Source organism: Vanellus vanellus (assembly GCF_965231255.1).
Source record: "Vanellus vanellus genome assembly, chromosome: Z".
Lineage (NCBI taxonomy): Eukaryota > Metazoa > Chordata > Aves > Charadriiformes > Charadriidae > Vanellus > Vanellus vanellus.
In genome coordinates this window covers 66,696,053-66,712,043 of record NC_138908.1, presented here as the reverse complement: position 1 = coordinate 66,712,043, position 15,991 = coordinate 66,696,053, and the positions used below count along the sequence as shown (strand labels likewise).

Here is a 15,991-nt window from a genome sequence, read left to right as displayed (position 1 = left end):
CGGCACGTGACGCTCTTCATTGGCGGGAGGGACCCGCTGGCCCGCCCCGCCCTCCAACGCAGCTCGCGCAGAGGGCCGGGCATCTCTGCCCCCCTCCACGCGCCGCTCGCTGGTAGGGCCCCTGCGCGGCGGCGGGGAAGGGGTGTCCCTCTGCCCCCCGCCAGACCCCCGGGCTATTCCCCTCTGCCCAACGGGCAGCTCAGCTGACAAGCTTCCTCTGCTGGGCCGGAGGGCTGCTTGCGAGACGAAGGACCGGGGAGGGGTGGGTGGGGAAATGGGGCAGAAAACGACGCCTCCGTGTGGGCCTGGGCGCAGGAGGCAGTACCGGCGGAGCAACTGGGCTCCTCCCGGGCAGGAAGAGCGGGAACGTATGCTTTGGGGCAGTCTACAGGGAAAACAGTTTAAAAAGAGCCCTTGTGCAGCGCCCGTAGGCCCCTGAGGTGGTCAATGCTGGAGGGAGAGGGAAGGGGCAGCTCAGAGGCAATCCAGGCCCTCAGCAGCGCCTCATCGTGCACTGTAGTGAGACGTTTTGGCTTCCCAAAAGAAACATTACTCTATTTTTAAAACGGACACGAGCTGCTACTTCTTGTTGTTGCTTGTACTTCCTCAATCAGTAAGTGGTTCAGCACAGGGGCTCTGGCTTTGTTTTGGAGAACAGTCAAACCGTATCAATGAAATACCCTCTGGCAAATTGCCACCTTGATAAAGAGAATATGATAAAAAGCAAACAACTTTTTCATTAATTTCCAAAAAAAACCAAACAAACAAAACCCCACACAAACCTACTAACACACACACGCCAATTTTCAGGATTCAGTTTCTTAGCAGAGGAGTCATACTAGTGTTTCTCCTCCACCAAATAGAAAATTCCAACCCACTTCCTCTCGTTATCAGTAAACATTCACTGTAACATTAATGATTTTGTCTCTTGCGTTCCTCTTTCTAGGCTAACTCAAATGTATAGTACACTTCAGCATGCAAGATGTGCAATTTTTAGGCAGGAAAACATGTGACTCTCCAGATGAAGACACTGTGATTCTCACAGGCTGTAGCGTTGTGTGTAGCAGGACAGGCATTAATAACGTTGCGTACTGATGTCATTAGCATAGTTACAGTACATGCAGCCTCCTAGGATACATCCATACAACTCGCTGAAACAATGCATTCTTTTTCTCCAATTGCTTCATGACTTACAGAAAACTAAACCAGCATGCAGGAAATTATGCGGTAGGAATCTGAAGTGGCACTTGCTGACAGCCCACTGAATGATTAGCATCTCCAGTTTCTGCTCCTGCTTATTAATTCTTAATCTCAAACAACTGACTCTGGAGGCAGTTGGCTACTGTACAACTGCTGGTCTTGGAAAGTTTTTCCTGGCTCCTTTCTGTTCAGCACCTGTCCATCTGCAAAACTGCTTAATTTTCACAGTGCATACTCTCAGTGCCTACTTAACTCCAAGTGAGTTTGAAGAATCTGTTGCAGATCTAGGTTGCAAACCAACAAACAACTATCTGGCCCCTCACACCTGGCTGCAGGATGGGGTGGTGGTGGGGATAATTGCAAAATCACCGACCAGAACTAGGACTTCCCCTACCAGCACAGGAGTCATCTGCAAGACTAGAGAGTAATGCCTACTTCCTTCCAGAAGAAGCAGAGGGTAGCATCATCCAGTTTACGCTACAGACTAGCTATTACAGCCTTTCCCTGAAGGCCTGTGTTTCCCAAACACATTTAAACCCTCAGGCTCAAGGAGGCCTAAATGAACCAAATCCTCCCACTTTCTTCATCAGTACTTAGTTAATAAATTATTATAATAAAAATAAGCACCATTCAAGATTTAAGAAAAAAAAAAAAAAAAAGAGGCAAATCCTTTCCAGCTGTTTGAAAAAACAGCAACAGGTCCCTGTCCTGAGGAGATGACCCCTTACTTTGGAAGCCAAGGGCATGCACACAGGCTGGAGGCCGACAGGATTTGAGACAGAGTCGGTGATCGCATTTCCCACTGAAAACGCGTATGGCCCCTGATCGGCACCCTGGCTGTCTTGGATTCTGTGCCAAAGCACCTCTCTTCATGCACTGCCAGGGAGCCAAAACACAGCAGTGAGGATTCCAGGATCAGACATCTAAAATTCAGGGATCACAATATACGTCTCAAGCCATCCAAATCCTTTCTCAGATCTAATTTCGATCTGCCATGACAATTGATAGCTACAGGGATTAAATAGTGGAAAGAAAATATAAAATTATTTTTAACTTGTTTTATAAAAAAAAAAAAAAGACTTGTGTGTAATCTCATAAGAAATCATTTGCAAATCATGTCCAAGATAAAGTCTAAACTATTTTAACATTAACAATGCAATATAAATGCCAGAACTCCCATAAAATTATTCAGGTAACAAAACTTACTTTCTTGGAATTGTACAACAGGGAAGAAAGGAAAACCTGCCACAAAGTTTTGGGTATTTGAAAAATCCCACACAGAGATCAAGCACAAAGCAAATATTGCAATCTTCTTTTCTGTTAGTAGTGAGCAGAATAAACCCCAGTATTTTTAAAGGTAACATTAATTTAAACACCTTTAACTCCTCGTTTACAGGTCTGTTACATGCACCAAATCCTTAATAAATTGATACAGTACAAACGCAATGTGCATACAAATAGCTAGGTCCTTTGATTTCTATACATGTGTGACCCTAACAGTCTGCCTAACCATGGAAAACAACATACTGGTTACTTCTACACGGACTGGAATCACACCCAGTCACCCACTGCCTAACCCACTCTCAGCAGCTCAGAGAATGGCACATCTTTTTCCCTAGTTCTGGACAAGGTAGCTGGTGGTATTAATGGAGAGACTTTAACCTTGAGATGTTAAAACCAAACAATAATAATAATAACAATGAAAAAAAACCCAAACAACAGAAAATCTTTCTAGGCATGTATTTCAATAGATAATGGAAATGTAAGAAAATAGAGCACAGTACAGTCATGCTAGGTGACATTTAGGCTTCAATCAAAATAATTTTTTTAAAAACTTAGTTGAGGACTAAGATTTTGGCTACTGAATTACAAGATTTTTTCCCCCCTGAACAGCCTAGGCTACCAATATCAAAATATATCCATAGATAACAATGAGTAATAAGTATATTAGGCTACTTCGGTGAACAAATCAGTAAGACATTTTTATCATTACACTACAAGACAGTTCAGATAATCCTCAAACTAGTAGGTTTCCAACATTTAGAATAATGTTCAAGTGAGTAGAACATGAAATGGTTATCTTAGTAAAAGAGAGTATATCCAAAAATCTATGATCTTAAAATGAAACGCCATACCTTGACAGATTAACATACATTCCTTTCATTAAAGTAATATAGTTTGTAAACACATCTAACAATGTTTATGTATTAACTATATTAATAATAACTTTAGATTCTATAAACAGTACTTATTGAAGATTCATTCTTTTAAAATGCAGCTGACAGTCTCCACAACTTACAACATTTAAGGTGGAGTAATTTTATCCCCTTTCAGCATTCAAAGTACTCAGTACTTGTCATACGCATTTTAATTTTCCCAATGAATATTTTTATTTTTGTGCATCTTCTAGATAGATATCATCTATCTATTCATTTCTTATAGGATAAACAAGAACAAGCTGTTGAAAACACACCTTTTTTTCTTTTTTTTTTTTTTTTTTCTTTAAATCAGAGATCCACACTGCTACCCCCACTCCCCAAATTCCGAATCCCAAATAACTTACAGTAAAAATACAAATTCTGTTTTGGAAGAAAACATAAAAAATATACACTGTGTAGTGTGTGCACCTAAATATCTTGATTGTCAAGTAGTGCAAGTTTCCACTTTGACATATACACTTCTTTGTTTTTAGAGACAAGAATTTGTTTCACTGATCTTTGCTGATCCCATTTTTTGCCATCTTTGGTAGTCTTTGTCCCTTCGTGTAAGCGTGGTACCAGAAGTGGAGAAACAAGACTAAAAACATAGAGCCATATAGCCAAATAATAAACATGAAAATTGGATACTGGTACGGACAATCATCCATGATGTAGATTTGTCCTATATGGCATGTAATCATAATAAACTGGACCTGGAGGAAAAAGGTGAAGAAAAGTACTTTAAAAATAAATGACAGACTTACTACAGAAGTTTAAAAAGTTTCAGCATAACTTGCATACAGAAAAACAGAAAGTGTGTTTGGGAAGAGGCTTTTTAAAATGATAGAGGTGCACCTTTAGACCCTTGCTCCACAAAGTGTTACCCCACTGAAAAACATTATCACAGAGTAAAGAAAGAGAAGTCCTGGGACAAAATGAATTACAAGCAGCACTGAGAAACTCATACTGGGAGAATGGGAGTCTGCCCTGGCCAATTCAGAGAAGAGAGAACAGTGTTTGACCCATGACAAACAGGAGACTCCTTTAGAAAAATTAGCCAGAAAAACAAAAAGGTAACCATTCTAGGATTGGTGAACGTAATTTCTCACCTTCCTCACACACTAGCATGTGACATAAAGGTCAGCAGGTCCCCCAAAAAAATGTAATGGAGGATTTAAAAAAAGAAAGTAATGAATTTCCACGTTGAACTGCAAGTTAATAATTCACTGGCAGTGCCGCCAAGACAAAAAGACTTTAAGTAAGTTATAAATATTCAAGCTAAATTGTGTAGAGTTACACATGGCTACATGAACTATTCTATTAACATTGTGCTGCGCAAGCAGACAGCCATTACTGCTTCTCCCTGCTCATTTCCCTTCTCCATCAGCATCCTTGCTCAGGCCAAACTAATTGTTTAGCCAGAACCTGAATTTTGAAAATCCAGCTATTAAAAACACTGGGCATGAAAAAGCACCCAGTGCAGTAACATTTTGATAGCAATCTAATGCTGATAAAACACAATGTAATTACTGCAAGAATGCTTTTTAATGCTTTGAGTTAGAGAGGTAAATTCTCTAACCACAAACATTTTCTATGAAAGAACAGACATGAAATGCTAAAAAAAATACTTCTTTTCCCCTTTCCTCACTACTAGGCACATGTGTATTCTGTACATTAATTAGGTGTTATCAGTGTAAAATACATTCTTATCATTTTTACACAGGCAATTAGTTTTGTAAATGTATCTACCAAGTACAGCATAACTGAAAAGCTCACGTGTCTAAATCTGGGACTATAGTGAATGCTGAAGTCAGCAGATTTAAGTATATAATTGAAGGGAGCTCACAACTTTCGTTTTACTCAATTAAAAGATGAGTAAACCTTGTACCAACTGTGGCCTACACACATGAACATAACTAAAAGTACAAATGTATTGCATCAAGCCTCTTAGCCACAATCAGCTTTCTGAGAGCTGTTTACGTCAAGCAGAAAATTACTCACAAGCTGTATAGTTGTCATGTACTTTTTCCACCACAAATATTTATGATAGGCTGGTCCCAAAGAACAGATTCCATAATAAGTATACATGACAACATGGACAATACAGTTCAGCAAAGCATGAAATGTTCCTAAACCACCTGTAGAAAAACAAAACATAGTAGCATTATTGCATCAGGTATTTTAGCCCCCCGCCTCAGGTTCTAGTAGTTTATTTTGAGTTGGGATAGAAAAAACACATACCACAAAACCTGCAGACTTTGATTAACCCTCAAGGTATTTAACATAAATTGGCTTGACACTAGTTCTGAGGGATTGCATCAGTTTCCTTTCTCAGAAAAGGCTTACCTAAGCATTTCCAAAACAGCAATAAAACACAGCTGATCTAATCATCTGCAAAAGGTTTTAGTGGAATTTTTTGTTCTTTGGGTTCTTTTTTATTATTGTTATTTATTAAAACATATACATGATGAAGATGCGGAGAATTTAGTAGAAACAATATTCCTCCTGGTTTACACCTCTTTTCTAGATATCATGATGAACTTTGCAAAGATCTGGAGGATAAGTAATACTTCTCTCCCCAACACAGATTTCTGCATTCCCAGGGACAGAATCACAGTTTCAGACAGTAAGTTTTTGACCTAAGTGAGGGTCTCACAAATCCATGGTCCATCTCAAAACCATACTTACAGTGAAAAGGAAATTTAAGGCCAAGTAGGCCCATGTAGGGCACACTCATGACTGAAACTGGTAAGTTACAGACATCTCACAAAGCAAGTAAGGAAATACTTCCTTTTCCATTGCATCAGCTATGGAGTTAGTTGACCCTGCTCAAAGTAATTTTATTTTAAAGAACAGAAGAAAATATAGGTAAAAGTGATCCAAGAACTGGCAGACAGAAAAGTATTTTTAACAGAAATATGAACATAAAAAATACTAAGCATCAGGAAGAAAACAAGATGACATAAAAGCAGACATTTAGTGAGGGGAAAAAAGCCAGTTTCCTATTAAGAATCATTCAAGTTAAAAATAAAACTTACTTTATGATTTTAGTGGCTCACACTAATGTTCCAGCTTGATAGATCATAATTACTCCAGCTGTGATTGCAAACTTTCCCTGAAACTTAGCTATTTGTGTTTTTAAAAATAATTTGAGTGTTCTCACAGTTCAAATGTACATACTTTTTTTGGCTTGCACAGTGAATATTCAAAAGAAAAAAAACAAATAATTAAAACAGAGGGGAAAAAAAATAGAAAACCTTATCAACAGTACAAAAACACGCTCCAAAAAGCAACACCATACATAAGCACCATTTTGCAATTTCATGTTAATATCAGATCACAGAAAAATCAGCATCTCCATTCAGAGCTGTTGATTTTTTCCAAACAGGTCGAAAACTTGATCAATGGCACTATTCAGAAGGACGAACAGTGATGAAACTGAATACAAGATAATCATCAGCAGGACTGAAATTCTTGGAAAAAAAAATTTAGGTTATCAAACAGAACAACATTTGGAAAGATTAGTATAAAGATAAGCAATAGAGTTGCAGGAGTAAACACAGCTCTGCATGAGTATGAGGGACTATTATTAGCAGAGGACAAAACAGTTCTTGCATTTTGCTGAAAGTATTTGTCAAATTATCACATGGGAAATTTGAATCCGATGCAAAATCAGAGGCCTGTAGCTGGTACACTGATCCGATGTCCAGATAAAAGGCAGAAAGTTAATCAACTATAAATGGAAACTTTTCAAGGTTGAAGAGGAGGGACTGTTAGTTGCTGGGTTGGTTTTGGTTAGTGGTTTGTTGTAGGGTTTTTTTGCTAACATATAAACACACTGAACTGTATGCTGAGAAAACTACTCACAATTTCATCATAAGCTTAAAATACCAGTTACTCAGCAACATTTGAGAAAGATGTGATCAAGACACCAGCTTCCTGATAACAGAAACTCAACAAACACAGCAGAAGGATATCCTTTTAAACAGTAGGAAAATCTGCACACTGAACATGTTCAAAAGATCTCATCCACAAGTCTCTGAACTGCATCCAGGTCTCATGAATACGAAAATAAAACAGACACTAAGAGATCAGACTTAATAAGCAATGGTTGTCTTCATCAATTTGTTACCAATTTTCTGGGAGAAAAAAAAAAACATGCTAGAGAACATGAGTGAAGAAACATGCACAAAACAAACTTTTTTTCTTGGTAGAAACTCCTAAAAGAACCCTTATACCCTCCTAGAGATGGACTACTAAATGACTGTGCATTTCTCCACTCTGTGCTTATCAGGCTATTTTCATGGCAAGCTATACTTATTAATGGTGCACACTAATAATATAGCATAGGATGATGTATGCCTAGACACCCAGAGCAGGAAAGGAGAAAGTGAAGGTAAGCTAGAAGTGGACAAAGACTTTCAATTCAGTACAATTCAAGTTTCGTGATAAGTAAGGTCCAGAAAATATTTCTGTAGTTTTGTGAAAGCTAAAGTATTAGATGTAAATAAAGCTCAATTATGCTACCTAAAGCCAGTAAAAATAACTACAGGAAAGCCTGAATAATTTCTTAAACAGGCAATAAAAATGAGAGCACAGTCCTCCCTTCCAACTCTGTTCTTACATTTCAGAGGGACAAATGGCTTTGAAGTCATTTCAACAGAATTATCTGCTTTATATGCATTCCCTAGCACTTCTGATTTTGCAGTCGCATCTCTTTTTCATGTAATAATGCTCTTTGCTTATATATACCTCCCTCCTCTGCACCCCCCCACCCCCGAAGAAACCAACACTGCACAAAATGCTGTTAAATAGGAAAAATCAGAACTCCCCACCCATTTAAATAATTATGGTGATCTCAGATGTTCCATGAAATACTGCAGACACCTAAATTTAAAAACATTGATGTTTGCAAGATTTTTCATTCTGTTAGTTAAATATTTTTGTCTAGCATAGTTAACTTTTACTACCAGAAGACATGTACAACTTAAACTCTCTCTCCACTACCTGCAGCAAATTTGACTCCAAACCACCAGGTCCATGGCATGATGGAATGATGAAAGACATGCAGGAATGTAACTTGGTTGTTTTTCTTACGCAGCACAAAAAATATCTGAAACAGATTTTTAATGAACACAATGTTACAGGAGATAATCAAGCCCAACATACTTACATAAAACTGTATGCTGGTTGCTCACTACTATAGATTTAAAAATTCTTCACAGCTGCAGTCGTGGGAGAAGGGAAGCTGAGGCTCTGGATATGCAGACTAGTTTTCAAAAAAAAAAAACAAAAAAACAGGATGTAAAATCCACCTGTGGAGTCTCAAAAGCCAGGGCAAGCTTTGAAAGCGAATGTCCAAGGTTGAGCCATCACCTGTGTGCGCAACGGACAGTGTAAGATGGACTTGCTTGGATTGAGAAGCATCTAGAAGCATCAGGTTTTAAGTTGCCTGAACAACCAAGGCAAGGCCATTTGAGAAAAGTAGCTGAAGGACTAGCAACAGATAGAGACAGTAGAAAATATTAAGAGAAATAGCACTTTGTCATGGTTTGGGCTGAACCAAGTGAATAGTGACCTAGCTACCAGTGCAGAAAGGCAAAATTGGACAGAATATAGGTAGGTATTTGTAGTTGATATTGATGGGCCACACTTTAAAGGACAGACATTGAGGGAAGTGTTAAGGGAACACACAGCAAGACAAGTGTGTGAGGAGAGGTCAGGTCATGTGAAGGGTAGTATCAGATGGCAAGCAAAGGAACACAGAAGAAAAGAAGTCTGCTGTGCCAAGGAAAACATTTGAAAACTGACTTAAATACAGCTAATAAATTACTTTTGCAATAAAACCAAAAAGCTGCTGAGAAACAGGAACCTGATTGGGTGGATTGAAACAATACAATTTTTTTTTTTTCCCCAAAAAGAATTTTTCAGGCCTAGGACTAATTAAAAAGGAGCAGTCTAATCAGTGGGTAGTAAAGGTAAATAGAGGGCTAAATTTGTCAAGCTTTTCCAGTTTTAGCATTCCTGGCCCTTCCATTGCCATTCCATTTGGCTCCGTCAGTAAGATGTTCCAGTGCTGAATCACGAGCATTTGCAGATGAAAGTTAGATGTCTAACTTTGCTGGCTGGGTGTAGAGCATCCTAAATGCTCATGAGTCAGCTCCTGAATAACCACTATTGCGCCCCATACAATCAAGCAAACAAAATCACATCCGATTCCAACGCTCAGAAGCTAGCTGGAGAACAGCTAAACCACCCCTACTAGGTGTCAGTCTTGGGAGGAAGGGAAGGCAGATGGCTGCTGGTGGTGAGCAAGGGCTGCATTCTGCTCCAATGCATTGCAGCTCAGACGTTCTTTGAAACAAAATACCAGCCTGGTATCAAACACATCTATAGTGACCACGAAGGCATGCAAATGAATTTAGAGCAGGTAGGTATGGCAATTTATGCTGTATCCAGAGCTGCTGATGCAAACGTTCTGAGTGTGGAAGATAAAATCTGAAAGTGACGTGGAAAAAAATTCAACGTGATCAACACTGTTTTTTATCTGCAGTGTGGACACAAGCATAGCTGTAGCACAACAGCTTCATGTAGTCAGCTGTTAAAGACAAGTTGCCTGGGCTTCCTAAGTTCTTAAAGGTGTGTTCTCTCATTAACATATTTCCTGATAATGAAGGAATGACAGTGTAAAGGGACAATAAGATGAGAAGGGATAATAAGGGTAAACACCTTCATGGTATTCCAATAATCGAAGGTTGGAGGGCTAAATAGAGAGTAAAGTATGCACCTAGCCCCCAACAGCACCATTTCTTCTGCTGTGAAAAGGAAACATCACTACTTCTTTTATTAGGCTACAGATACTTACAGTGTCTAATAATTCAATGAACTTGGAAAAGTAGTAAAGCCAACAAGTTCGTACCATCTGCAAGAGTGAAAAACAGGAATTGTCAAATCATAATAGTCATAAATAAGACTAAGCAGCTGTAGGTAAAAATAAGTAACTATATAAAAAGAAAGTATTGGGACAAGTAAGTGATGTCACCAGGTTGACAAATATTGAAATGTACACTTTGATTGTTTGTTTGTTTGTTTTTCTTTAAAAACACAAAACATTTAATCCTGAAGGAATTTTAAACCAAGAAGAACAAGGCAAGAAATACATTGCCTCTTTCCCCCCCCCCCCCAAACAATCAACCCCTCCAGACTACTCACATGCTCTACATTATGCAAGAGGGCATTTCCATTTACTGCATTCCACTCTACAGCAGTGCATTTGGTTGTTCAAAAAGCATTTCCAAAAATAAAGTCACTGTAGCAGAACAATTCAGCTTTACTTTTAGCAACTTACACGTAGAGCTGTAGGTGACCTCGAGTAGTCAACGATATCGCACCGGAATGAGTACTCCGTGGCCCAACCTGACATAAGAAACTGGAGCAAAGAAAAGGGAAAGGGCAAAGATTTACTTTATGTCTTTTGAAAAATTCATTAATTTCGGATTACTTTCGCAAGAAAAGAAGGAGGGGAAAACAATATTAAAAACTTGTTGAATCAGCACCCTTTTCAATCATCTACCTCTGTGTGGGCCAGCTACTGTAAAATCCTCTGCTGTTGCAGATTAATGAATTTCTAATTCCAGGACCACACCTACGGACAAGAGCTTTCTTCCTACACCTATTATCTCAGCATTAGCAACCAAAGAAGAGAAACAGCTGCATCTCAAAACCAATGTTAGAAAAGCAACTTACTGTGTTAATCAGACCACAAAACCAAATCAAACATTAAGTTTTTTTTGTAAATTGCTATCACGGTCAAACATCTTAATACTGAAAAGAAACCAGCACAGCATCTTTATACTGAAAGGAAACCAGCGCAACAGAAAAATATGGCTTAATAGCATTAAAGACAAGAAATTAATCAATATGCACTATATTTTTAGTATCATAGTTACTAAAATTTTACTAAGTTAAACTGCACAATTCAATTAGTCTTTCACCGATAGGAAGGACAGTCAAGTGCACATGCATGACTAAAGGACTGTATCTAACAAATATCATTTAATCTTTTCTCTTGGAATATATTGAAGGTCGGACAAGAACAACATTGTTAATATTACACTTGGCTCATTTCCCTGCCAGCCACTAGGACTACCGCATTTTATATCTGTTTATAAAGTGCTTCTCATCCATTGATCATCATCATCATCATCATCATCCACTCATGCACGGTAAGAGATTAAGCTCTTTTAACAGACTGAGGGGTTTAGTCCCTGACGGCAATAGATGTTTAACTTCCATAAAATAATTATTTGCTTCAATAAAACAAGATTTGAAACACCACCAAGACAGCACAATCCTTAAGCACCCACCCATTGGCTTGGGTCCAAAGAGGGAAAGAATCAGCTTTTACCGGGGAGCCAGACAATAGCAGAGATTCAATCTGTTACACTCTATCCACGCATTCTTTCATTAAATTGTAACATGGAGTTCTTGACAGCAGACTAATTGAATAATGTGCTACTGTCAGACACAAACAGAAGTTTAGTTGTTTTTTTGTTGTTGTTGTTTCTGAGGGTTATAACCAAAACCAAACTTATCACTAAATCACAAAAGGAAGTTTGGTTATTTTTCAAATCAAAGAGTAAATAATAAATGAATGCACCTTGCCCACCACTTCCAGCTTTCCACACAACAGTCATGACATAGAGCAGCTGCTGCCGCACTACCTGTAGAGCGCTGTTAACAGAATTGTCAGGCAGTTCACTGTAACTCATGATGAAATTTATGCAAATTGAGCTGAAAGAAAGGTACCCTGCCAATTTGGCATGATAATCTGACAATTTTTCATTAACAGTTTGCCGCACCTGAAATAGCCACAAAGCCAGATTTAACACAAAAAGGGTCAGTACTAGCATAGTGATGTTACACCAAGCAAATTTATAAGGCTATCAGTCACACAATACTATCATTAAATAGCTACACTTAAAAAAAAAAAAAAAACAGACATTAGCTATTTTAAGGTTTAAAAGCTCATTCTAAATTAAAACTTCTACTAATTCTATCCCATTCATCATTATGGATTTTTAGGTCGTTCAACCCATAACCCTATACAACTCATCCAGGCTTTCCAGTTTTAAAAGTCTAACATTTGCTTAGGCTATGAAATATAGCAAAATCTCAACATTCCTATTGAGAAAAAGAACATTTACTATTTCTGGGAGTGAAAAAAAAAAAAAAAAAAGAAAAAAATCAATGCTAAAGATTTTCATCTTAGGTTTTATTGTTTGTTTTTTGTTTTGTTGGTTGGTGGGTTTTGTGATTTTTGTTTTTTCTTTAAGGGTGAAGATCCCCAGATTAGATATTGTTAACTTCTGTCATTCAAAAGGCAGATCTGACTGAAGATTATTCTGTAGTAAACGTACTTTACAGTGTGTGAAACATCAGTGTTGACTAACATGTAGTAAGATAGAAACAATTGCAAGACTAAGAAAAAGATATAGTCTGCTTTACCTGCCGCAGCCTGGGGAAATTAAGTAAATTATGAGGATTTTTAATTTTGTAAATTATATATAATTACACATAGAATATTTTACCATCTCTCTTTCTTTGTATGAATTATTCTCTTTTTTCAAGTATCAGCTCAATCAGTTTAGCATACTGTTTGGAAGAATATAATTAAAACAGTAATAGTTTTCCGAGAATTGCAGAGTGGGAATTATATTAATAAAATTATTAAAAGTTAGTAAGAGGATAGTTAGATAGAAAATATACAAGCGTGTTACAAATAAAAGTAGTACTTACTTCATAAGTCATATATAAAGAAAGGGCTACCACACTAAAGTTGTAAAATGCCATTATCTGCCTGAGTTCAAAAGGTTTTTTATTTTCCATGAGTTTGGGCCCCAAGGAAGTGACAAAATAAATGTAGGTTCCAATGATAAAGGTTGTTGGAAAAGGTGAAGACATGAGCGGCCAGCCCTCCAGTCTTGGATCTAGAGGAAGGGTAAAAAAGAAAATTATATCAGACCTTTCCAGTGCTTACTAGATCATAAAACAGCTACAGAAAGGTATTTAATTCTTAACAGTTTAGGTTTTGCTGTCACTGATCATGTTTCAGAGTCCGTTCACTTCAAATCCATACCAACTGGATAACAAGATTTAACACCTGCAGGATTCAGCACTCCTTTTTGCATCGTTTCTTCACACGTAATGAAGAGGAGACACCTAAGCGACCCGATTTTCAGTCGAGAGCTCTCCTCCATGAAAAGTCCATTTTCACACATGAACGGGGCTCAGAGGGCAGCACAGGTTGGCAACGCACAAGCAGATCACCGAGGCTGTGTTTACATCTGAGACTTCTTTCTTCTGGAGAAGCATGAACTTTGTTTCACAAGGTCAAGTCACAGATAGGGAGTAGCCCCACTTTTCAAGATCCTTGAACTTTATAAGCAGCATGCATTAGATGTGGTAAATATGGGGATTTTAACGTTGGAAGACCTTCTGTCCCATCAGTTGGCATTCATAGCTTAGCACACGAGGCTTGTGCCTATTCAGTCCAGGCAAGTCACCACTTTCACAGCACCATAAAACACGCTTTCATATTGCAAGCCTCCAAACAGCAGAAGTGTTGCAATTTCCCCTCCAGTTATCCCAGAGAGAAGTATTGCAGAAAGTCATTCTCCTACACACATACCGCTCCCTCTCCTCCGCGCAGCTGAGGCTGGCAGGCGCTCCCTTGGAGCTCCACTGCACCCTTCTGTGGTTCATCACTTGAGTCCCAGCTCACCAAAGCCTTCAACATTCCTCCGTAAGCAGGCGAATTGACATGAACTTTATGTATTTTTTCTTAACGTATATTTTTCTAATTTTTATAAACTGACTTTTTTTGGAAGATTCGTTTCAGAATGATCCCCAACTTAACTACCAACTCAGTAAACTGCTGCTTTCATGGTTCGCTGCTGTATTTGGGTGGTGAAGTTACACCACTGCAATTTTTGTTGAGTGTCTATTTAGTTCATGTTCAAATGTCCTAAGTCAGTGATTTTTCCACCCATAGCATTCAAGTTACATATCAACCATGAGACCCTCTGATATCGTTTATAGCCACAGGAAGTTTTAAAACAGATTGAGGAGGAAAGCACAATATAATGCTGCTCACAGCCTGTAGCGTGCCCTGTGCTGGTGCCCACAGACCAACAAGGATTGTGAACCACAGCACTAGGCACCTGCGTGTGTGGCACTGCAAGAGAATCACCAGCTCTTCACAACTGACTGCTTTGTCTGTGTCCAACCCCGTGCACTGATACTACCAAAACTTTTCCATTGGTCTTCCCAGAAGAAACCATGTCCAGCCACTGACAGTACACTACAAGATGCCAAATACAGGCAGTGGTAGGCAGGGAGACAAGGAACTCAAATTCTGAGGTCATGGACACTGCAGCAGAAATGCTGCATCACCCAGCTCCATCCCAATCCACTTCACCCCATGAATTATACTGATAAAACTCCCTTTTCACTTGCATGCTGTGGTTCTACAGAACAAGAAAAATGGTTCTCAGGTATACTGGAAAAATAAATTAGTAATTTTATTAATCAAATTTTAACTGCTTGTCAAGTTTTCCCCAGGAATCTGCTAATCCGTGTCACTATGTGCCTAACATAGTGAGGAACGCACAAGGGTGCCACCGCAACAGATTGGTTTTAACCCTAAACTTGACATCTCTGACGTTTTTTGGTAAGCACGCAGAACCACAGAACAACATTAAAGCAAAACATGTTTAATATCCTCATACCAGCTGCAAATAGAGACTACCATTCCTTTAAAAACAGAACTGTGACAGAGTTAATTACTCCAAGGAGTAATTTCAAGACACTATAACTTATCAAGGATTTTATTTCACTTTGCAAAAGCAAAATACAGCAACACCATGCACCTAGCACAATTAACTGATAAAATACCGTTGTTCAGTAATGAAAAAGAATTAAAGCCTTACATTCAGTAGCATAAGAAAAACATAAACTATTTATTCCCACACACCAGAAACTCTTACAGAAGAATTACTGTCTGCACTTTCTTTAGTCTGAAGTTATAACCATAAACTAGCCCCGTTTTGCTTTTTTTCCTTTTTTAAAAAGTAGAAACTAGTCTGTTCTTTACAGTTAAAAATGTCTATATGTAACCTTGCAAGCCTTAAAGTACCTTTGTCTTCCTGTAAATGTTTTTAAGTTGATAAACAGTATACCTAGAATAGCTACGCATTGCTATTCAAAATTATTGAAAGCTAATAAGTTTTAGATTTAAATGACTCACCAGCATCTTTAATCCATTCATCATACAGTAGTACGGCCTTTGATGTCAGATTGCTAAGGGCCATTTTCACTTGATTAAAATTTTATAATGCTGCCTGCAGGAAAACAAAACAGAAATATGGATTTTTGTAATTAATAAAATAAAGGTCAATAAAGTGTTTTAGAAAATATTTTCATGAAACAGAATGAAAAAATAGAGAGAGGGCTAACAGTATGCCACATGTGAAATACAGATCAGGGATCATTAGCTGACCACGTCTCACTATGCCTGGTGCTAATTTATAGCT

The 15,991-nt window shown here is 38.3% G+C and overlaps 1 protein-coding gene across 1 annotated transcript; it reads right to left on the bottom strand.

Annotated features, from left to right (window-relative positions):
• Positions 1 to 2,943: 2,943 nt before the first annotated feature.
• On the bottom strand, positions 2,944 to 15,769 carry ELOVL7 (ELOVL fatty acid elongase 7; the record flags this gene model as incomplete). Its single annotated transcript, XM_082496948.1, has 7 exons — positions 2,944 to 4,111; positions 5,400 to 5,536; positions 8,406 to 8,511; positions 10,264 to 10,320; positions 10,747 to 10,827; positions 13,197 to 13,387; positions 15,706 to 15,769. 7 exons carry the CDS (start codon positions 15,767 to 15,769, stop codon positions 3,908 to 3,910), a joined length of 840 nt encoding a protein of 279 aa, XP_082353074.1. The 3' UTR covers positions 2,944 to 3,907.
• Between the last annotated feature and the right edge of the window lie 222 nt (positions 15,770 to 15,991).